This window comes from Hemicordylus capensis, chromosome 5, assembly GCF_027244095.1.
Source record: "Hemicordylus capensis ecotype Gifberg chromosome 5, rHemCap1.1.pri, whole genome shotgun sequence".
Taxonomy (NCBI): domain Eukaryota; kingdom Metazoa; phylum Chordata; class Lepidosauria; order Squamata; family Cordylidae; genus Hemicordylus; species Hemicordylus capensis.
The window spans coordinates 209,009,919-209,034,858 of record NC_069661.1 but is presented as its reverse complement, the minus strand read 5'-3'; the positions used below and the strand labels follow the sequence as shown (position 1 = coordinate 209,034,858).

The window sequence follows — 24,940 nt, the reverse complement described above, 5'->3', positions numbered from 1 at the left end:
CTTTGGCAGCAGAAGATGTAGATGGCTATACTGAGAGCCTGACACTAATACTTGTTTAGAATATTGAATCAATTAATTCCATGTATAGCCTTCCTTTCTTCTATCTTGGAACTCAAGGTGGCACATATTAGGTTCTCAGGTGCCCCCCCCACCTGCCAGCATCTAGACACTGATCAGACTTGCTTAGCTTCCTTAAGGTGGCTGTATCGTTAGCCCTCAGACCATGCCCTGGAAGAGCACGACATATATTGAGGCTGTTCACACCAGCAGCCAGGCTCAGGCTTGGGCAGCCCAGATTGGGCTTGGGTTCCCCTTGTGAAGTGCCGGGATCTATCCTAATCCCAGTGCTGCCTCAGCCTCAAGTCTGGGAATTTACTCCAGGCTTTAACCTTAAGCAAGATGGAGGTGCTCATTGTGGGGGCTCAGAATCTGAGGGATGACTTAGATTTCCCTGTGCTGGATGGGGTTGCAGTCCCCTGGAAGGAGCAGGTGCACAGCTTGGGAGTACTCCTGGCCCCAGGCCTCATCCTGGTATCTCAGCTTCGGCTGATTGGACAGCTGTGCCCATTCCTTGGAGAGAATGACCTCAAAACAGTGGTGCATCCCGGCTTGACTACTGCAATGCGCTCTATGTGGGGCTGCCTTTGTACGTAGTCCAGAAACTTCAATTAGTTCAGAATGCGGCAGCCAGATTGGTCTTTGGGGCAACCTAGAGAGACCATATTTTGCCTGTTTTGGAACAGTTACACTGGCTGACAATATGCTTCTGGGCAAAATACAAATTGCTGGTTGTTACCTTTACAGCCCTGAACAGCTTGAGTCTGAGTCATCTTAGAGAGTGCCTTCTTCTACATGATCCCCACTGCACATGAAGGTCATCTGAGGAGGTCCATCTCCAGTTACCACCAGTTCATTTGGTGGTGACTCAGAGATGTGCCTTCATTGTAGCTGCTCCTGGGCTGTGGAATGCACTCCCAGCAGAAATCCACAATCTGAATTCTTTATTGACCTTCAAGAGAGCCTTTAAAACTGACCTTCCAGGGCTTTTAATTAGTTTTAATTGTTTTAATGCTGTAACCTGTTTTTTCAGGATTTTTTTTATTGTTCTGATTGGTTAATTGTTTTAATGATGTTGTCAGGGCTCAGACTTCTGACTCAGAAGAGTCAGAAGAAGAATGGGAGGTTTCACTTGCTAATGAGGGCTCAGAGGCCCAGCAACAGGATTTGGCAGGGAGAACAGACTCTGGAGCTGAGGAATCGGAACAGCTGCCAGACATGAATCCTGATCAGGAGCAGGGTGATCAGGAGGAGGCTGGGATTTCACCTGTCTTGAGAAGACATCTCAAGAGGAAAGCTCAGTGGGAGACACTCAGATGCAGGAGATCACAAGAGAGGAAGCAGAAGTGCTGACTCAGGGAAGCCTGATTGGCTGCTGGTTCTCTTGAGCCATATATCAAGCAGTCTGTGAGTTCCACCAATGCTGTTAGCAACTTTTGCTGGCTGCAGACTGTGTTCTATTTTGAATTCCCAACTTTTCTGAGTTCCAGTTTGTCCTTATTCTGTTCTTTCCTACTCTGTGTTCTTGTTCCATTAATTCCTTGCTCTGGTGTCCTTTGTTCTTTTTCATTCCTTGCTCTGTTGTTTTCTTTTCAGTTATTGTTAGAGGGGGGTACCTAGTTCAGTTCAGGGGACTTGATTCATTTACTATTTTCTTTGTGAGCCTTTCGTTTTTCTTTGTACAGCTTTGCTGCTACTTTCTGTTAACTCACAGGGGGAGTGCTGAAGGGGGTTGTAAATCCTGTTGGGTTAGCCGAGCTAACAGACTTACGACAATGTTTTGCATTGTTTATTTTTCTGTTTTAACTGTTATTGGCTTTAATGGTTTTATTTTATTTTATTGTTTAATTAATTTATTTAAATAAAAAAAATCAATGGTTTTATTTTAGTTGTAAAACACCTTGAGCCACTTTGGAAAGGCAGTATAAAATTGACTGACGGAATGAATAAATAAATAAAGTAACAACCACCTGGGGTTAAGGGTGCAAGCATGCCCTTAACCCCAGGTTCTGGGTCATGTGTGCAGGTGAGTTGCAGGCAGCCCACACAGAGCTGGGAGGATACCTTAATGCACCATGCTCCCGGCGCAGTGCATTGAGGGATACCGGAGGATTTCCTCTCTAGCTACTTGCTCTGACATTAGGCACGGCAGTGCTCATGATGTGAGCAGCAGAGTGAATGGGGAAGGAGATCGTGTGTGTGGAGGCAGGCTCCTGCCTGCTTCCCCATCAGCCATTCCCCTGCCCAGTGGAAAATCAGGTTGTGTGTATGACCTCACTGACTTACATCAGTTATGTCAGAACTATGTTATGCTAGTGCTAAATGCAGTAAATGAATAAATGCCCCCAATAAATGCAGCCACTGCAATCTCAACCACTACAACATTCCTTGATATGCTGAGAAAAAGCATTACATTGTTTATATCCCTTTTAATTTCACACTCCCAAAACTCCTGGGCCATTTCCAACTAGGTTAATCCAAGCTTTTTACAGATAAAGCCAGACTATAGGATACTGGCCCAACAAATTCTGCAAATTTGTTTTTCAGGCACTGAAAGGCTGCCTGCTTCCCTGTGAACTTGCCTATTCTTTAAGTTCTGCATATGATATCTTGCTCCCTTTTGAAGCGGAGGAAGGTGGCAACCAGAGACAGGGCCTTTTTGGTGATGGCCTTCTAGTTATGCAATATTCTCCCCAGAGAAATTCATCTGGTGCCTGTTTTACTAGTTTTTCAGTGCCAAATACAGACCATGTTATCATATTGAGTGTTTAATGGATGTTTTGTTTTATTCCTGCTACCTTCTGTTTTTATTGCTGTTTTTATGGGTGTGTGTATATGTGTGTTTAATAATAATGTTTTAACTGCAAATGTTAAAACTTGAATATTTTTTTAACATCGTTAACCACCTTGGAAGCTTCCAGTTTATTAGTTTTCTTTAAACACATACAGAAAGATCTAACTAAGTTTAAACCACCAATTATGTAAATCAATTGAAAAACAAACTTATAACCAATCAGAATTATAACAAAAAAGACTTAACAATGGTATATTCAAATTTCATATTAAAGAAAACAATGAGTAAGAGACATACATCATCACTGAATTTATCATTCCAAAAAGATAAAAAAGTAAGAGCCATATATCTGATTGAAAATAACTTTGTTTTGTCCTCAAAGCTATATCCCATATCCTAAGCAACCAATCATTTAGAGAAGGTCTTATATTATTTTTCCAACATGCTGCTATGGAGATCTTTGCAGTAGTTAATAAGTAATTTCAAAATCATCTTTATCTACAGCATATTTTAGATAATTCAATAAAATTCTTAAAGGATCCTTTGGTAACAGATAACCTGTAATTTGGTTAACATAGAATAATATATATTGCCATTGTTGCTTGATTTTGCAACAAGTCAAAAAGATATGTAAATAATCTACATACAGTTCTCCACATCACCAGAACATAATAATGAGGTATATTATTTTCAATGTATATGGTGTTAAACATGTTTGATGTAATGTTTTCAAATAATTCTCTTAAGTTCATAGAAATCAAGTTCTTACCCACATTTTTACTATTCATTTCCATTCCCTTTCCATTTCCACGTTTTAAATCTCTTTCCCATTTATTCTGGAAGGAGGATTGTCTATTACAATAAAAATCAAGAAGCATAGTATATAATTTGCCAATCAATCCCTTATTAGTTGTTGAAAGTAGCAGTAATTTGAGTTTAGTTGGATATTTAAGTGGTCCATATTTCTTAAGGCTAAAATTGCATGTCTTATTTGAAAGAATTGGTACATTTTTGGGAAATATTGTACAGTCCCATCCAATGCTGAATTTGTTCAGATGGAACCACCCTGTCTTTCACAAGATCTTTTAAAGTTGCCATGCTCCTTTCCTCCCATTTATTTGTACATATCACCTACTATAGCTCTATCATTGATCTGTTCGTTATATTATTATTTCATTATTTCATTATTTATTTATTTATTTATTAGATTTATATACCACCCTTCCAAAATGGCTCAGGGCGGTTCACAGCATGATAAAAATAATTAAAACAAATTAACAATTAAAATCAAACTATTAAAACACAATAAAACCACTAAAACAGCTAAAAGCCCTGAAAATCAGGACAACAATTTAAAATAATTTAAAACAGTTAATCATTTAAAACCCTAGAAGGCCAGGCCAAATAAGTAGGTTTTAAGGGCTCACCTGAAGGACAGCAATGATCTCAAATTACGAATTTCTGCCGGGAGTGCATTCCACAGCCCAGGAACAGCTACAGAGAAGGCCCGCCTCTGCGTCGCCACCAGACAAACCAGTGGCAACTGGAGACGGACCTCCTCAGATGATCTTAACATATGGTGGGAATCATGTAAAAGAAGGTGCTCTCTTAGATAACTCGGATCTAAGCCGTTCAGGGCTTTAAAGGTAATAACCAGCACTTTGTATTTTATCCAGAAACATATTGCTGTTTCAATAGCTGTTTCAAAACAGGCATAATATGGTCTCTCCGGGTTGCCCCGGAGACCAACCTGGCTGCTGCATTCTGAACTAACTGGAGTTTCTGGACTACGTACAAAGGCAGCCCCACATAGAGCGCATTGCAGTAGTCAAGCCGGGATGCACCACTGTTTTGAGGTCATCCTCTCCAAGGAATGGGCGCAGCTGTCCAATCAGCCGAAGCTGATAGAAAGCACTCCTGGCCATGGCCTCCATCTGAGATACCAGGGTGAGGCCTGGGTCCAGGAATATTCCCAAGCTGCACAGCTGCTCCTTTTTGGGAAGTATAACCCCATCCAGCACAGGGAGATCTAACTCATCCCTCAGATTCTGAGCCCCCACAATGAGCACCTCCATCTTGCTTGGATTCAGCTTCAATTTGTTATCCCTCATCCAGCCCATTACTGCCTGTAGGCAGGCATTTAGAGAATGAGTGCCATTTCCTGAAGATGAAAAGGAGAAGTAGATTTGGGTGTCATCAGCATACTGATAACACCCAGCACCAAATCTCCTGATGACCTCATCCAGCGGTTTCATGTAGATATTAAAAAGCATTGGTGACAGAATGGAGCCCTGGGGGACTCCATATTGCAGCTTCCGTTTTGAGGAACAACTGTCACTAAGCTCCACCATCTGGAATCTACCCGAGAGATAGGAGTGGAACCACTGCAAAGCAGTGTTCCCTATCCCAAACTCACCCAGGCGATCCAGAAGGATACCATGGTCGATGGTATCGAACGCCGCCGAGAGATCCAGAAGAACCAGCAGAGTCACACTCCCTCTGTCAATTCCCCGGTAAAGGTCATCCATCAGGCCGACCAAGGTTGTCTCAACCCCATAGCCAGCCCTAAAGCCAGTTTGAAATGGATCTAGATAATCAGTTTCCTCCAAGACTGCCTGGAGCTGGTCGGCCTCCACCCTCTCAATCACCTTGCCCAACCAAGGGAGACTGGAGACTGGCATGATGTATATGGAGAAAGACTAAATCTGAAATATTGTTTAACAGATGGATCTACTGAAATAATATCAAGATTTTTTTAGTACAATACCAAAGAGCGTTTTAAAGAGATGGATATATATGCTGTTCAAAATGTTCCAGTTCAGTACCATTAAGCCAGTCCCAAACTTCTGATAGACTACAAGCTTCATAGTAATATATGAAGTTAGGTAATCCAACACCACCATTCTTCAAAGGCTTACATAAGGAGCTCAATGCTGTTCTAAATATTTTCTTTTGCCATATAGAAGAAATACATATGGATTACCAACTTTTTAATCTGCCTTTTTAAACTTCCAATTAATCAACAAAAACAACACTTTTGGTAATATGTTCATCTTAATTACTAATACATGTCCCATCCAACTAAAGTTAAATTTGGTCCATTCATTGAGATCTTTTTGTATTATTTCATATAATTTTTTGTTATTGAATTGTACTAATTTTTCCAGATTTCCAGACAACCAGATCCCTAAATATTTAAGATGTTTGCCAGTTAAATTGATAATTTTGAGCCAATTCATCTTTTTGCTGTCTAGTCATATTGATACCCATCCAAGTAGACTTTGTATAATTGGTGGTGCTTATTATAATAAACAATGCAGAAAAAAAGATAGTGTGGAATGTGCGTGATAATAAAATGACAACTCATCCTCATTTCTCTTCCCACCATGTTGAGAGACTGATATATTTGGTCTAGTCAGATTTATAGTTTTTCCTGGAGATTTCTAATTCCTCTTCCACAGTAGACAGCTGACTACTTTCAAGAAGATGAGCCTATTCTTCTCATGTAAATAAGGATACATGGGACTTCATGTTTTGTCACTTTTCATGTTCCTCACTTCACATAATCCCTGTAAATACTTTCCTGGGATCTAGTTTCTATGTCCTAAGCATGTGTGTGGTTGGTTGTTGCTACGCTGTCATTTCAAGAGTCTTTCACAAATGACATTAAAGTGCTTCTGCATTCCAGAATGGCATTGTAAGAACTACTATAGGTAGAAAAATGTATGTTTGATTTTCAATGGCTCTTTTGCATTTCCTGTTATATATTCATAACAAACACACATGCACACAAATTGTGCAAGAGAGGTGCCAATGAACTTGTCAGGATCATTGTGAAAATTCTGTAGGGTTTTGTAAAGCTTGATTCAAATGTGCATTTAACATATCTGCAGGCATAGCTTTCTCTATGCATGTGTCCACAACCATTCCTATTACCCATACAGGCACATCTCCAATTGTCCAACTACATTTTATTTATCAATGAAATTGAAATGGGCCTCCATGCATGGCAGAGGGAGAACAGAAAGATATAGTAAGGTAAACATGGTGTAGGGTGGATGTCCTGCTAGGCTTGGCATGGTCTCCCTCCCTACACTGAGCCCAGAGCAGAATTCCTGGCTGAATACAGCCAGAGGCAGGGAACAAGCCTCTGTCTTACCAAGCTGTGCAATGACCTACTGGGACACAAGAAGTATCTGAAGTCAATGCCAAAGCCTCCATTATCTGAAGGGAAGGAATTTTGTAGAGGAATTTAACGTTCTTACACAAACCTAAAGAAGGGTACAACTCATAAATATTAAGGCTCAGCATATTTCTGAGCAGCTGGCCTATTTCTCAAAGATGTTCACTGCTTTCAACACAAGCAAGAAACTACTAACCAAAACCAAAGCCAGTGATGCAAGAATTATATAAGAAAAGTCGCTCAATACATACTGAAATGGCATTGGTGACTCAGTGTTTATCCTTTCCCAGGGATCCATTTCACATTTGCTGAATTTACAAGATATCTCATCTAGCTGCCAGCTTTGCAAACACAACTTAGATTCTGAAAGTCATACTGTTCTTTGCAGCCATCATTTCAGCATGGTAATAAGGGTGCTGTCACTAGAACATTATTAGTAATTTTGTCATTGATGCATGAGCTGCACTGAAGCAGGGCTTGGCCTCCCCATCATACTGCCTTGACTCCTGGAGGATTAACTACATCAAATAGCAAATATTACTTTTGTCAGAAAATCAAGGAAGTGGGTTTAATCCCACATTACAGTAAGGGAACAGCTGTTGAATTATAGACATAGTGTGTTTTCACAAGGCCACTTTTCTGATTCTAAACATAGTTACAGTTTCAGCATTTAAAATCTTATTTGTCCTCAGCTCAGCAGATCTTTAGGGAGGAGAACTGGTCTTGTGATAGCGAGTGTAAATTGTCTCCTTTGCTAAGCAGGGACCACCCTAGTTTACATTTGGATGGGTTACTGCATATGAGCACTGTCTGTTGTAAGATATTCCCCTTAGGAAATGAGGCCATAGCTCAGTGGAATAGTGTCTGATTTGTATGGAGAAGGTTCCAGGTTCACTTCCTGGCATCTCCAGGTAGGGATGGGAGACACCTCTGCCTGCAACCTTGGAGAGCCACTGTCAGTGAGTGTAGGAAATACTGAGCTAGAGGTATCAATGGTCTCACTCAATATAAGGCAGTTTTCTATTTTCCTAATTACAACCTTTCCCCTCTCTTTGTTTATGGCAATTATTAGGAGTATAAAGAATAAGAAGGATAATACAGTGTGTACACTTCACATTTTTAATGTATCTCTACATTTGTCATATTTTCATGATCCCACTAACCCAACAGGAGTCACGTGATATATAAACAAACAGATGAATAGCACAACGTGACTAAACACGTTATGCTATTCATCTATTTGTTTATATTAACATGATCAGCAAAAGCCAAGCTATTGCTGAAAGCATGTAAAACCATTTAATACACTGAATAAAAGATGAAATCATGTTTAAACTTGGAACACAATTCATATGGGTTCCGCTGAGGTTAATGCAGTCTCAAGCATTCCATCCTGGAAGCTTCTGGCGCTCACTCATTAATGTTTGAAGAGTGGCAGGGCAGCTGTGTAGCAACTTAAAACAGCTTCTGGGCAGTTGTGCAGCGCTGCTTCCGTTGGAACAACGTCAACTGCCCAGTAGCTATTTTAAGTCATTCCACAGCTGCCCTGTCATGAAATAGTGCTGCTTTTCATACTGTACAGCAGCCCCAGTGGGTCCCTAACACTGACAATGTGCTGTGCAGAATGTCGGCCAATATGAAAACTGTCATTCAAACAGTGAGTTTCCAAAACATGGCTCCCATGTTTGGGTAGTTGGATTACTGTCAGAGATGTTGATAAATAACAAATTGTGATAGAACTTTCAGTGACTGAGGACCATTTTCCACATAATGCAGGTCCTATTCAGATTGTACTCCCATGGGAGAAATAGCACAAGATATTGATTGTCGTGTGTGACAACTGCAAGCTATATATTCCATAGCATGTACATGTATGCTGCATATGCACTGTAATGTCACAGTGTAACTCATCCTCCCACTATGTGTACATGAAGTGAAATACATTTGTGTTTTTCATCACGATTTGTGAAAATGTTTGCACAGGTTGTTGTTTCTTCAAAAGAAACCCCCCTCTGAAAAAATCATGATTTTAAATCTATTTTTGCCTGATTATTTGCTATTGGGGTGCATTGCTGTGCTGTCAGGGACCCACAGATCATGGTAGTCCACCCCCCACATTTTTAGGGCCATTTCCCCCCTTTAAAAAACATTTTCCCAACCTCTGAGAACCTAACCCTCATGATCCCATTGCCCCGACACGTCTGTATTCATGGTTTCTGTATCCACGGCAGCAGCAGAGAATGGAATCCCTGCAAATACAGATGTTCTCCTGTACTTGGAAATTTTTTAAACATTAGAATTAGATTATTATAGGAGGTGCTATAATACAAATATTTTCAGATATTGAATCTAGAACTATTACCAAAAAATATGGATAACAAATAATTGCAAAATGAACACATAGAATATAGGTAGAGTTTCCCAGTGTTCAATAATTTGTGTGTCACAGACAAAAGGCTATAATCATAAGGAATATAAGTGAAATATTCATATTTTTGAATATGTAAAGAAGCTGAGAAAGAAAATTCAGAAAATGGGGGATGAGAAAAGCCTTTTTGAAATGAGTAACCAAGAAAGATCTTAACAGAAAGTGACCTAGTGACCACATTTATTTAACAACAAACGCTGGTTTGTTGTTATCAGAACATGCCATGATGCTCACGCCTTCCCCCTGTTCCCTTCTTCACACACAAAGGAAAAAAATCTGAAGCTTGCATTTGTAGTTTGAAACAAATCATAGTTTTTATTTATTATTTTTATCTATCTGTCTATCCATTCATTCATTCAATTTCTATACCACCCTTCCAAAAATGGCTCAGGGTAGTTTACACAGAGAAAAAAACAAACAAACAAGATGGAACCCTGTCCCCAAAGGGCTCACAATCTAAAAAGAAACTTAAGATACCAGCAACAGTCACTGGAGGTACTGTGCTGGAGGTGGACAGGGCCAGTTACTCTTCCCATGCTAAATAAAGAGAATCACCACGTTAAGAGGTGCCTCTTTGTCAAGTTAGCAGGGGTTAGTTTTTCACTTTGTTTGAATATGAGAAGCTGTAATTTGTGCAAGCCATGATAGCAAACTATCATCCTATTTTCATGTAATGTGGAAACAAGAGTCCTGCCCACCCCCCATGTTCTGCCCACCCCCGCCCCATGTTTGGGTGAAATGGACAGGAATGGGACTGCAATTAGGGAGACTGCAGAGAGGAGGGGGAACAGAGGGAATTGGCTTCCTTCTGGCATGAAGGACAGCCCTGACAGTCAATCGCAGCCAGAGAGAGGGAGGAGCTTCCTCCTTCAACTCCAGTAAATGCCAACAAGCCTGCAGTTCGGCATTCGGATGTAAGGCTGGAGGCTGCAAATCTCAGGTGGGAGCAGCGAAATTCATGCCAGCCCGAGGTTTCAGATTGAAGTTTGGGAAGGGAAACCTCTGGTCATTTTTCTGATGGAACTGGGGTTTCACAAATTCAGACATACAGGAAAGTCAACCTCAGGTTCATTTAACCACAGTTTCCCATTATGTGTGAATTATTATTATTATTATTATTTTATTTTGATTTCTATATCACCCTTCTAAAAATAGCTCAGGGTGGTTTACACAGAGAAATAATAAATAAATAAGATGGTTCCCTGTCCCCAAAGGGCTCACATTCTAACACGAAACATAAGATAGACACCAGCAACAGTCACTGGAAGTACTGTGCTGGGTATGGATAGGGCCAGTTACTCTCCCTCTGCTAAATAAAGAGAATGGGGCCAGTTTGATATTCTGGGTAGTCAACTTGGGTTTGCACAAATCAGTTTCCTGTCTCTGGACAAAATGAAGAATTTTGATTTAGTATAAACTGTAAACAGAGGCTTCAAATTTTCTTCCTCTTCCTCATGAAGGAGTGAGTGAGGAAGAGGAGGGGGAGTGCACTAGCTTAAGGACTGCCATGGCATATTCTCATAACAATAAAACATGCTTTGTTCTTATTTCTGAATGTTCTTATTTCCAATATCAAGTTAAAGGACAAGGCTCAGGAGCAAATCCAGCACAATAACTTCCCCTGAGTAGACAAGGGGAGAACAGATATGTCAAGAGCATCCTCATAATAAAAGAACTGGAAATCTTGATGGTTTTGAAATTAATGAAGAACACACACGTCATTTTAGTTAAAAAAATCTCTAAAACAGAAAAAAGGAAATAATCTAGATTATCTGGGTATTTAAGAGAACGTCTTCTTTGCTATGAACCAGACCGCCCATTGAGATCATCTGGAGAGGTTCGTCTTCAGTTGCCACCGGCTCATCTGGTGGCTACTCAGGGACGGGCCTTCTCCATTGCGGCCCCGAGGCTTTGGAACACACGTCCTGCTGAAATAAGAGCCTCCCCATCTCTTACAACTTTTAAAAGGGCAGTCAAGATGCATTTGTTCACCCAGGGTTTTAATTAGATATTGTTTTGTGTTTTAATTGTGTTTTAATAGTTTTAACTTCTTAATTTTTAATTGTTGAAATATGTTAATCTTTTTACTAAAAATAAAAAACTGTATTAAAATAATTATAAGAAACTGCTTAAACCTATACGCATGTAGACGAAACAATGAGGACCTCCGGCTGCCGCTCAAAAGGGCTGCGGGGAAGGCAGGAGCTCACCTGCCTTCCCCAGCATACAAGCGGTGGCTGTCTTTGCCTTTGCCATGCCACATACCCACACAAATAGTGGTGTGGCAAAGGCAAAAGCTGGGAGTGGGAGGACTTCCCCACCTTCATCGCAGAGTGCCCTACACCATGATCAATCAATGCAATTTATTTTGAAAAAGCGGGGGGACCCTCTAGAATCACCTATGTTGTAATGAAGAATGAGACCAAGAAGAGAAGATCAGCAATGCCAAATATTAAGGCCAAATTTGCATGTAACATGAAACCAGAGGTAAATGTGGCAGAGGTTGGTACTTTGTTATGTCCGAATTCATGCAGCCACCGTTTTGTGGCAAAAGTGACCTGCAGTTTGCCTTGCCAAACAAATTTGAACCTTCGGTTTGTAGTGAGTTTCACCACCGAAATCTGAGGTTTTTCGGTGGCAGTGTTACATCCGAACATGGGTGATGCAATAACCACAGTTTTGTTATCTTTCTGGAGCTGTAATCATAGAGACAGTGGCACAACCCATCCGGGACTGCACCCAGTCCATGCCTGTGGCACTTCTCTCTGGACACTACTCAGAGCACTCACCCCACCTCCCTTGCCTTCAATCCAACAAAGCAGTTGCCCAGCAACAGGAACTCTGCAGCATCCCATCGCAAGCTTGGCAGCTCCACCCTTCTGGCAATCAGGAGAGAAAGGTGATGGAATGCACAAGCATGTCCCTTCAAAATGCCAACACAGGCAGGGCAACCCCATTGGAGCACTGGGACGGATATGGCAGGGTGGCGATACCCAGGATTGGCTTTAAAAGGTAGCCCCAACCAGGAATTCTTAAACGGCTAAGGTCTATTTTTTGTACAATGATATTGGGGAAGGGGGGCCCAGCCCCTTCACCTTGGGGATACCTGTGTGGTCCGAAGGCTTATTCATGCGAAGGGCCAGGCGGTAGGATCAGCAATGACCCAGTGAAAGGAGCAATTCCTCATATGTGATTAGGATGGATGCTGTTCCTGAAAGGACCGATCACTCATGAGAGTGTAAGACCATGGGGATACCCCCTTCACAACTCATGAGAAGAACCGTTTGCGGGAACAGGTATGTTGGGCAAAATCTCTAATAATGTGCAAAGACAATTCACCTTCTCCCATGGACCATTGTCTAACAAGTGTGGCCATGGAGGCCAGACGGCAGATGCCGCCCAGGCAGGTTGCTCTATACAAGTAAGCTGTGGAGACAGGCACCCCAGCAAGGGGTGTAGCTATAATTGAGCAAATGGGTTCAAAGAACCACCCCAGCTTCTGAGGGCCCCCCAGCAACATCCCTCTCTATTTTCTTCATTATCTCCCTCACTCCAAGGGAAAGCAGGGGAGAGAGGCGAACATGGGCCCCATCTCCCCTAGCTACGCCTCTGACCCCAGCAACAGCTCTCCTTGTCTTGGTGAATTACACAAAGAAGCTATCAAAGCATGCCCTCTGCCAGCCAATCTGCCCATTTGAACATGTTCATCTTTGGTTTTTGCACACAACAGCGACCCCACTCTCCTGGGGTCAATTGAAATTGGGGCTCCCCTCTTGCACAATTCCCCGTGGCAGCAGATCTGCTTATGGCACAATGCTAGTATGAATCTGATAATTTTGAATGAGAGTAAAGATCCATCCCTGGTCTTGCTATTTCCCCAGCCTGGCCACCGCATTTTGAACATCAGAGTTACATTACCAACTTTTCAGTCTTCTGGTACAAAGCCTGATTGTAGGAACAAGTTACATATTTTTGCTAGGAGATCCACAGTTTCACATTTGAGTTCCTTCAGAACTCTTGGGTGGATGCCATCTGGCCCTGGTAATTTGTTAATTTTTAGTTTTTCAAGACATTTTAGAAGATCCTCTCTAGTTACCTCAAATTAGCCCAGTTCTTCAGCCTCCAAGCCTGAGAAGCTCAGTTCCAAAGCGGCTATATGGTTAGTATCTTCCACCTTGAAGACAGATGCAAAGAACTCATTCGGCTTCTCTGCAATCTCTTTATCCTCCTTAATAATCCCTTTCACACCCTCATAATCTAAGGGTCCAACTGCCTCCCTGGCAGGTGTTCTGCTTCTGATATATTTAAAGAAGTTTTTATTATTCCCCATGACACTGCTAGCTATATGCTAGAGGCACAGCGAGGAAGTAACTTACCTAGGGTGCAAGCGGTTGCTGGTTCGAATCCCCGCTGGTATGTTTTCCAGACTTTGGGAAACACCTATATCGGGCAACAGCAATATAGGAAGATGATGAAAGGCATCATCTCATACTGCATGGGTGATGGCAATGGTAAACCCCTCCTGTATTCTACCAAAGAAAACCACATGGCTCTGTGGTTGCCAGGAGTCAACACCGACTTTTCTGAACAACTTTACCTTTATAGTCTTCTTGCATTTCTTTTGCAAGAGTTTATGTTCCTTTCTGTTCTTAGTATACATTCCAACTGAGCTTTTATTATTGTAGTTTTGAAAAAGTACCATGCTTTCTGGAGTGATTCTGCCCTCCTGACTTTCCCTTTCAGTTTCCTTTTTACCAGTCCCCTCATTTTTGAGAAGTTTCCTCTTTTGAAGTCCAATGCATCTGTGTTGGACTTCCTTGGCACTGCTCTGCTTGCATATAAGCTGAATTGTATCACACTATGGTCATTGTTCCCTAATGGTTCTCCAACTCTAACATCTCACACCAGGTCCTGGGCACCACTCAGGATTAAGTCCAAGGTCACCTTCTCTCTTGTTGGTTCCTTGACCAATTCTTCTAAGGCACAGTCATTTAGCATGTCTAGAAATTTGGCCTCTCCTTCAATACCTGAATGTGAATTTACCCAGTCTATGTGTGGGTAGTTGAAGTCACCCATTATTACAGCTCTGTCTCTCTTTGACACCTCTCTGATTTGCTTCTCCAACTGTAGGTCACTCTCAGTGTTTTGATCCGGAGGGTGATAGCATGTCCAGAGTAACACATTTCCTTTCAGTCCTCGTAGTGTCTTCCATAATTATTCTGTGGAGGACTCTAGTCCTCCTAGGTTTTCTAGCTTGTTTTCTAGCTCCTAGGATTGGGACCCCTCAGCTCCACCTGCCTCACTGGCCCTGTGCATGGAACAGGAAGCACTTTAGAGAATGCTACCCTGTGGGTCCGGGACTTCAATATGCTACCTAGCAGCCCTAATTTGGCTTCCAGGACCTCCTAACTGCATTCCCCAACATCGTTGGTGCTGACATATACCATGGCATCTGACTCCTCCCAAGCCCTGCCTAACAGCCTATCTAGAAGCTGCATAACAATTGCAATGTCATGCACCAGGCAGGCAAGTCTACACGCAGGTCTCAAACACATCTACACGCAGGTCTCAAACCCATCTCTCTATGCTCCTAATGATCGAATCACCCACTACTAGGAGTCGCCCAACCCTAGAGGAGTACACTCTGTGCAAGAGGATATGGGTGCATCACCCAAGGAAGGGGTCCCTTCTAAGAAAGTATTCCCCTCTTCCTCAGACTGATGTCTTCCTTCCCCATGAGAGCTGAGGACCTGTCAGCCTGGGAGTGGGATGTCTCTCTATCATATCCCTGAAGGTCTCAACCATAACTCTCTGCCTCCCTGACCTTCTGGGGAAGAGAGCTGGTCTTGTGGTAGCAAGCACGAATTGTTCCCTTTGCTCTGCAGGGTCTGCCTTGGTTTGCATTTGAATGGGAGACAACATGTGTGAGCACTGTAAGATATTCCCCTCAGAGGATGGAGCTGCTCTGAGAAGAGCATCTGATCCACTGTTTTGATGTGGTTCCACTCCTATCTCTCAGAGAGATTCCAGATAGTGTCGCTTGGAGACTATTCTATTCTAAATGGGTTTGTATGGTTTTGTATTGCATCCCACAGGGCTCTGTACTGTCTTCTATGCTTTTTAACATCTACATGAAACTGCTGGGTAAGATAATCAAGAGATTTGGTGCTAGGTGTTACCAGTATGCTGATGACGCTCAAATCTATTTCTCCAAGTCATCTTCATCAAGGAATGGTATAACTTCCCTAAATGCCTGTCTGCATGCGGTAATGGGTTGGATGAGGGAGAACAAATCGAGGCTGAATCCAAGCAAGATGGGAGTACTCATTATGGGGGGTTGTAACTTAGAAGATGGGTTAGAACTACCTGTTCTGGAAGGGGGTCACACTTCCTCAGAAGGAACAGGTAAGCAGTCTGGGACTACTTCCTGACCCGTCTCTCTAGTTTCTCAGGTTGAGGCAGTGCTTTTCATCAGCTTACAGTGATATGCTAGCTACAGCCATTTTTGGATGAGAACAATCTAAGCACAGTGATACACTTGTTGGTCACCTCCAGACTTGACTGCTGCAATGTGCTCTATGTGGGGCTGCCTTTATATATAATCGGGAAACTGCAGTTGGTACAAAATGCAGCAACCAGGTTGGTCTCTGAGGCAAACCAAAGAGACCACATCACTCCTATTTTAAAAGCATTACATGGGCTTCCCATACATTTCCAGGCAGAATATGAAGTGCTGTTGATAACCTATAAATCCCTAAATGTCTTGGTCCCAGGGTATTTAAGAGAGTGCCTTCTCCTTCAAGACCCTCACCACTTATTAAGATTGTCGGGAGAGGTCTGCCTGCAGCTCCCCACTGCTCGTCTGGTGATAGCTCAGGGCTGGGCCTTTTCTATGGCTGTCCAGAGGTTCTGGAACCAACTCCCTGTTGTAAGAACTTCCCCATCTCTAGCAGTTTTTAAAAGAGTGCTCAAGACACATCTGTTTCATCAAGACTTTGATAAGCTGTAAGTTGGTTTATTGTTGTTCTGCTCTTGTTTTCAATCTGTAACTGTTTTAATGTTTGGTTTTATCATTTATTTTGTAAGCTGCCACAAGACATTGGTATGAGGCACTATAGAAATATAATAAATAAATTAATAACTGAGGAATAGAGAAACAAACTACACAAAGGAATGGCTCAACTGACACATGGAGGCAAGTCTCACGATCAGTGAGACCTGCCTTAAGAGGGTTTGCTAAGCCCGCTCACCCCGCAGACGTTCACCAGATGATCCCCAGACAGCTGCCCACATGACTGCCGTCTCCGTCACGGAGCTGGCAAGTGTGTGGGGCATCCTGGAGAGACCCCAGGGCCGGGAGGCTTGTTCCAGCCCCCCTTGTTTCAGCCTCTTCGTCTGTATTGCTGTGGCGGAGCTGCACCACAGCAACACACGATCAAATAGACAGGGTTAGCAGAGCACTCGCTCTGCTAACTTCGTCTAAGGGAAGGGGGAATTAGAAGGGTTTGCTGCCGGGAGCTGTGTGGCCCCCATAGCAGCACACAATCCTCCAAAAGCAGGCTAGGCTCCCTTAGCCCTCTTTTGGTGGATCGTGAGAATCTCCTCAGTATGTTAGTACACACGTAACCATGTTATGCAAACTGACAGTTTATTAATAATGACTGAAACCATAAAGATGATACTTCAATCAATGTTAATCATTCAGTCTCAAACCCTCCCCAGGCTCTTCTCACTAATTGTGAGAAGAGCCTCTCAGTGAATTACAATTTTATTTGCCTTATTTTGAATGTCCTGGGCATAGAGGCAGACTCTTAAACTGAGGTTACAGATTTCACAGGACTGGTTTTGGTAGAGCAAAGTCTTTGTAATTACAGTGTATATGATCTAAGAAGCTCCAGCATATATTTCACACTCTGGCTGTGCCTACTGGCAAGTATGACATCATGGTAATATTTATGTAGGTAAGAAGGAGCTTTCGGCAATGAGTACCTCTTGCATTGTTCTGCTGTTAGGTACTGCTGCCCCATAAATGTCAATTACTGCTCAAGGCAGGAAGGTAAGAACAATTAAAGGTACCCTAGTGACATTTTGATGTTCATAGTGACAAGGTTTATATTTTTTCTCAGCCACGTACTGCTGAAAGCTCATAACACAGTTACTGGCAACGTGGCAATTACAGTACTCATATTCTAGTCTGCTTTTAAATGAAGACATGAAGGCTAAAATATGAAAGGAACGAGACAGCAAAAATGTGCTGTCATAGTGACAGCAAAACAGAATTTGTTTTGCATGAGGCTGGAGGCAGGAGTAATGTCTCGGATGCTCTTAGTGGGGGAGCATTTGCTTTGCATGCGGGAAGGACCCATGTTCAGTCCCTGGTAGGGTTGTGCACAAACTGTTTGGTCATGAATAGGTTCACCTCAAACTGAGCCGGTATGACAGTGTGAACCGAGTCCAGTCCGGTTTGGCAGTTCAAGGGGCTATGCTTGTAATGGGGAATCTGGTGAGCGCTGTGCTAACAGCGTTTTACTCATCATGTGCTGCCATGGTGCAGCTCCACAGCATGGTGACACACGAGTAGACCCCTGACCAGGAGACTACAACAAGCCTCCCGGCCTCAGGGGCATCCTGGGACGGCTGATCCAGCCATGCAGGGCTAGCCTGGGGATCATATGTGGCGAGAGCGGGCTAAGCCTGCTCTCCCCGCAGAACCTGGTAGGGCTCTACACACAGATAGTGTGTAGAGCCTCAGAGAGGGGCTAATTTAATTTATGCTTTGCTTACTATTTCTCATTCAACTGAAGTCATAATGTTGCAAATATCATGCATAACTCCTACATCAGCCCATTCTTTAGGCAAACATGCTTCAGCAGTTTCCTCTGATCATTCACCAAGCGTCAGAATCTGAGTACTGCAAATGTTATTTTCAAACTTGTGTAATAATGCAAGCCATGTTAATGTCAAAGTCATTTTTTTCCTTTTACTCAAGCCACTTTGCAGACCAACCAGCTTTCCTCAGTATTAGAACCTGACAATCTGTGATATGCTGGAACAGAACAACACATTGCACTTTTTTTTGTTTCCACTGAAATTAATGGGATTTAAATGCTTAGCTATGCGAATCTCATAGGTTCAATGGAATTCAAAGGGAAAATGTGGAAAGGTACATAGAAATGCTATTTAGGAAGATTTTCCACATGGAATTATGAACAGGATGCTGGATTTCTGCCAGGTCCTATTTATGGATTCATCTCTAAAAAAAGTTACATGAATGATCAGGTCTCAATTCATATGTAAGTGCTCATGTGATCCCTTTAAAAACAGCAACCACTGCATGCATAAAATTGCATTTGAAAAGGCTTTTATGTGCACTTAACTATCTGGATTGTTCCCAATTTGTCTAAATCATTCATCATATTGATCTTTTTTCCTAAGGCGATACTTTGCAAGTCACCTTTTTATTTATGTCAAAACATTATAAAAAAGGATAAAGGTAAAAGACTTCCCTTTCGAATAATTCAGTACAGCTATAACCAAATCAGGATTTCCCATTAACCATTCCTAGACAGCTGCCTCAGGCAGCACTGTGTCTGTGGCAGAATCATTGCTATGCCAGCATGCTCTTTGCCTTGCAGGATGCTCGAAGGATTGCAGCAGTATAGATTTAGGGAGTCTAGCTGTCTGAGATCCAGGTGTGAGGAATAACTGCATTCACAAAATCCCTTTGGGGCCAGGCTCCATGACAAGTGGCAAGCTGTATATTCTGTATATGGCTGGCAACAGGCTAGTTTGGCTGTTGCTATGAAAGCTCAGCTAGTCACAGGACCAGGTGTGATAGATAGGAAGGAAACCCCTTCACTTAGGATTCACTGTTGCAGTTGAACCTACTCACATATAGCTGTCAGCATTAGATGGCAACGCATATTTTAAAGTCATGCATTAAAATAATGAAGTCTCATTTGATTATATTGACATTTAGAACAATCTAGAAGTGTTCAATTGTAAATAGGCCATAGTACAAACCAAGTGGGATTAACAAGAAAAAAAGAGCTGAATATCAGTGAGAGAATAAAAAGAAATTAAATGAATCATGAAATGGCAGAATGATCATTGAGGATGTGTTTGCTACACAATAAAAGAACATTGGCTTGAAGGCCAATTGCATGAAAAATATATCCAGGATTCAGAACCTGTAACTCAAACAGTAGTGTTTCAAGCTCCTTCAGTATAAAATATAATTGTGTTCAATAATGCACAATAGCAATATTTCATGGCCCACTGTTTACCATTTTTATTCAATACCCATATAAATATATAGCTGCTAACTGTAAATATATTTCATACATTTGATATAGTGGGCTGTAGTCCATGAAAACATATGCCACAATAAATATGCTAGTCTTTTAAAGGTGCTACAAAGTCTATGGGTTCTAAGGTTAATTTCCCCCCTTTTTATTTTAGGACTAAAAGAAAGTCAGGGGGTGCTGCCGTGGCCACAGGGGGGTCTCTTCCATCTGCCATCTCCCCCTCCCGCTGCCAACCTTCCCCCACTCTTCAAAGGTCCACCTGGTAAGGTAGTTTGCTAGGTGAAATTGCCACCAACCTCATCACAGCAATCAAGGGAGTAGGCAAGTTCCCCTCTTACCTCCAGGCACCAGGAGGTGATGGTAGAATGGGGTGGTGAAAGTGCATGGATGCTGAACAGACAGTTGCCCTAATATGAGTGCAGGCTGATGATGTCAGCAGGGCATCTGTCCATTCAGCACGCATCCATTTGCATGGCATTGCCTTCAGCAGCCCCCACTCCTCACACTCACACCTGGAGGTAAGGGTGGGAATTCCTCTCTCCTTGGTTGCTGCACAGTGGCCATCTGTGTTTTTGCCAAGCAAATTGCCTCACTAGCCATCACTGCTAAGGACTGCCTGCATAAACTGCTCAATGTGGCACAGGTGGGTCATAAGAAGAAAGCTGCCTCGCTTCATCTGTCAACACATTTCAGACTACATTCATATGTCTATCTGAAAGTGTATATAAAGAAAGTAATGGGATTGTGTGGAGGAGTCCATGGAGGAGCTTTATAACACATTTCCCATTATGTTAAATGAGACACTTAGCATGACCTTTTTATCTCTTAATCTGACAACAAGATAAGGGTAACTCCATATCTGTGAAACAGCACTCACTTGAACAGCACAGCATAATCTTCCATGTACTCTACTATTCACTACAAAAGGCTTAACAAGTTCAAGACCTTTTAACTGAGCCACGTTGACATCTCTGCTTGGATTATTGCACTAATTTGATGGGTGTTTAAAATTCATGTTGACCATATTTAAATTTTATCACACACAATTCCACTTCAGTAATGCTCTGGATGAAAGAGCTTCTGCATATCACATTCACATGCAGCAACAAAAAAAAATTACCAAGGAACTAGTTCAGAGACAATATAGACTACTTTATAGTCGGATACTGAAGGCTGGTATACACATTACTTTATCTCTGTGGCAAAGTGCTTTTCAGACAATAGATGTGTGCAGTCAATATGTGGAGAAGGGAAGTGAGATCCTGAAATAATGCAGAGGTATAGGTTGCACAGGGACCCTGCAGAAATGCAGGGTACTGATCCTGAAAGCACAGCCTATCTGTATACAGCTTGTACATGTTGGAAATTCTCTGTGGTGAGAGAATCCCTTTCTCATTATAGCAGAGTGCACAGAGGCACAACACAGCAGAATTTAGTTAGGAATGCGTGTATACTGACAGTAAAGTAACTTGGAGCCAATCCATAGTTTCAAATCAATATATAAGGCATTTATTAAGGAACTCCCTTCTAGATAGGAAAGTGAGGAGTTAGGATCTCTAATCTATCTATCTAGCTGGATGCAGATGGATTCTGCATCTTCTATGCACACATGGTGCAGGGAGAGAGGCTTGCCATGTTGCAAGGTAGAAGGGCAGGTAGGGAAGAGAGAGAGGAGGGAAGTTAATCCCTGAGATTAGCAATCTACATATCCAAAGGGATAGTGTCAGAGCAGTGGAGAAGGGGTGACCAATGTCTTGACCCTCTAGCCCTCTGACTTACTAGTCTGTCCTCCACTGTCTGAGACAAGAGACAGCGCAAAGTCCTTTAACTTCCAACAGTACATGTACTAGGTATGTGTAAACTGGCTTGAGGTTGAGTTGGTTCAGCTCGACCTTCAGCCAAACTCTCCGGGCTCTCAGAGCTGGTTCGGGAGTTCTAAGGGTCCCCCCCCCGTTTTTAAGGACTAACCGCCAGGTCCAGGAGTGCTGCTGTAGCCACAGGGGGGTCTCTGCCATCTCCCCCTTCCCCCACTGGCATTCTCCCGCTCCTCAGTGGGCTATTTTGGCTCATTTTCGGGCCATTCCAGCCCTTCCTTTGGTGGCGGTGGCCATTTTGGAGGCCACTGTGTATAAACCCTGGTGCCCAGGGCATTAGAGGCAGGTAGAGTAATTGGAATGTTTAAAGGTAACATGCTAAGCTGTTTAATACTATTGCAAAGCAATGGAAAGATGACCTAGAGCAATGGGTCCCAAACTGGGAGCCTCCAGATGTTGCTGAACTACAGCTCCCATCATCCACAGCCACAATAAATTGTAGCTGGGGCTGATGGGAGTTGTAGTTCAGCAACATCTGGAGGCTCCCAGATTGGGAACCACTGCCCTAGAATAAAACCGTTGGGCAAATAACAATCTCTCTCAATATCAAATGTATTATGTCATTAACTGCAAGGAAATTGCCTTGTTTGCTAAAAGTCTAAGCAGATCTGAATTTTGAAAATGTTCATCACGAAAATTCTCTTACCTCTTTCTCCATTTGAAGCCCTTCTGCTCTGATATTTCTTTCAAATACTTCTCTTTTTTCAGTTTGTGGGTTGGATTTTCTGTATACCAAGATGTAGTCAATCCGACATTTTCCATCCCTAAAATATAGGCCACTGGATTTATTTTTTTCTGATAATCTCTGTGAAGAAAAAAGCAAAGCAATTGTTACCATCTTTACCTTGCTAAATGCTTTATAGGTATGCTTAAAAGGGATTTAAGTACCAGTTAATAAAACTATTACACCTATGTATAATAATCCCTAAAACTGATGGAGTCATCTAGTATCAAATATATGTCTCAGCAAAGAGGTCAATATTGGCCTTCTATAATGAAAACTAGGCAGCATTTTAAGTAGGCTGCAAACCATATAAGCAAAGGAGGAAAAGGAACATTTCATATGATCTTAAAATGGCACAGGATTTTTCAACACACAAAGTAATGCAGAAGAGGACATTGTTTCTGAAACACACAAGGAAGGTTAAGAATGTTTGTACTACAGAATGTGCATTAAAACACCCACATATGAAAGACCCATTAGCCAACTTAACTGAAGGAGAAATCTAAATATTGTCATAATGTTTGTCAGTGGCTACCACAGCAGCAAGCAGGTGAGAATATGAAGGCTTACTTCAGTCCAGACAGTAAAATTAGGTTCATTAAAGAGCACTCTAGACGAAGACTATTGAGCTGAGCTGCTGATTAGGTTTTTCAGACTGTACTGAGACCAGACCAATTGTCTCATATTTTCAGGAGGGAAGAGGAACATTTCCTTGCATTTCTAATCATATGCATCTGAAAAACTTCATCAAACTCTTTTTGATACAATGGCGACTATTACACTTCTGATGGTTGCAGATAACGAAACACAGGGCCATTCAAAGACTATACAGTACAGGTAAACTCCCTGTCTAGAAAGACATTGCTCCAAGCTCATTCTAGCTCACTTTTTACTGGAAAAAGATTCTGCCTATTTATTATTTCTCTGTGTAAACAGCTTTGGAACCTTTTGCTGAAAAGTGGTATATAAGTATTTGTAGTTGTTATTGCCTGCCTTTGGAATTGCCCCATTGTTTAAGGACTGAACCTTCTAAAACTTGTAGTTTCAATGCTATGATCCCTGTAATTCTGCCATGCCTTTGTATATGGTAAGCTGTTTTCTCTGCTAACAATGATGAAGTGGTAGTTCTAATATGCACCAGGGTGCTTTCCAGACTAGCTGCTCAACAGCAGCAAAATGCCTGCGTTCAGGCAAGTCACATTGAAAATGTAAACAGCAGGGGGAACAGTCTCGCAGCAACTAACAACCTGAAAAAAACAACAACTTCCTTGTGCTGGATATACAACGTCCCAGCTCTATATCGCAGCGATGAAATTCGAGATAAGGCATTGGCAATGTGAATGGCACCCTGCTGTCTGCATAGGGTCTGTGGTGTCACAATGCAGGAAGTGTGGAAGCACACTTCCAGGATCCAGCGTGACCCTGTTGCAGGGTCTAATGTGGAAAGTGCCCAGGGAAACCAGACCAAAGTATTATATGGCTTATCCCAGCTGAGATTTCTTAAGTTTCAAAATACACTGGAGCTGCTTGCTGAGATCATATTAGACCTATTATGAAAGAGCTACATGGGCTGCCAATTTGCTTCCGGGTTCAGTTCAAGGTGCTGGTTTTGACCTTTAAATTATTTAATGGCTGAGCCCTGGATATCTGAGGGACTGCCTGCTCCCAAGGGTTTCTGCCCACTTGACAGGATCATGGGAGTAGGCTCTGTTCCACGTGCTGACAATGAGGGACACTTGGCTGGCATGCACAGGAGACAGGGACTTCTTAGTTATTGCCCCCAGGGTTTGGAATGCTCTAATCGAGGGCATCCGCTCCTCAGTCTCCATCAGTTTTCAGAAAGCAAGTGAAATCTTGGCTTTTTACCTATGCTTTTATATGGATGTTGTTTCTGTTGCTGCTGCTCTGTATTTTATGATCTCCTGTATCTGTTTTTTAAACATTTAATTAGATTTGTATTATTATATTCCAATTTAACATTTTTATTGTTTAACTATTTAATAGTTTTATTTTGTTTTAAATGTTTTGTAAACCACCTTGTGATTGTTTTAATGAAAGGTGGTATAAAATCTAACAATAAACAAACAAACAAACAAACAAACAAATAAAATCTTTGATTATGCCGTACCATAAGACTGTACATCATGTCAGTCAATGTATTCAGATTACTGGTACAAAATGTCGCCATATGGATGCTTGTGGGAGCACGGCATCATTTGATACCAATACAGGAAAACCACGGTATTCACAGGGATTCTGTTCCCGGCTGCAACAGCGGATAAGGAAACTATGAATATCGAGTCATTGGGGGCTATGGGATCGCGGGGGTTAGGTTCTTGGTCGTTGGGAAAATTGCCCAAAACCGGCCAAATTTGGGTGTTTGTGTGCAGGGGGAGCTCCCTGCCATGCTTTGCTGCTCCCTCTGAGCCATGCTGTGCCCTGGAATGCCACCAAATCATCTGAAAATCAGCTGAAAATTACCATTTTATTCTTCTCTTTTAAAAAAACCTGAGCCATTTTGAGGCTCTGAAACACAAAATGGCAGCTGGAAATTACCTCCACGGTCTTTTTTG

The 24,940-nt window shown here is 42.2% G+C and overlaps 1 protein-coding gene across 5 annotated transcripts in view; it reads right to left on the bottom strand.

The window, feature by feature from the left end:
* The window catches only part of ANO4 (anoctamin 4), a 255,081-nt gene that overhangs the window by 115,743 nt on the left and 114,398 nt on the right, over nt 1–24,940 (bottom strand). For 4 of the 5 annotated variants that reach the window (XM_053257089.1, XM_053257091.1, XM_053257093.1 and 1 more), the window contains one exon: nt 22,290–22,448. In XM_053257089.1, coding sequence (XP_053113064.1) covers nt 22,290–22,448 — 159 coding nt within the window. Of the gene's footprint in view, nt 1–20,107; nt 20,125–22,289; nt 22,449–24,940 lie in introns of those variants that run through there. The other variant, XM_053257095.1, reaches the window with a different exon arrangement.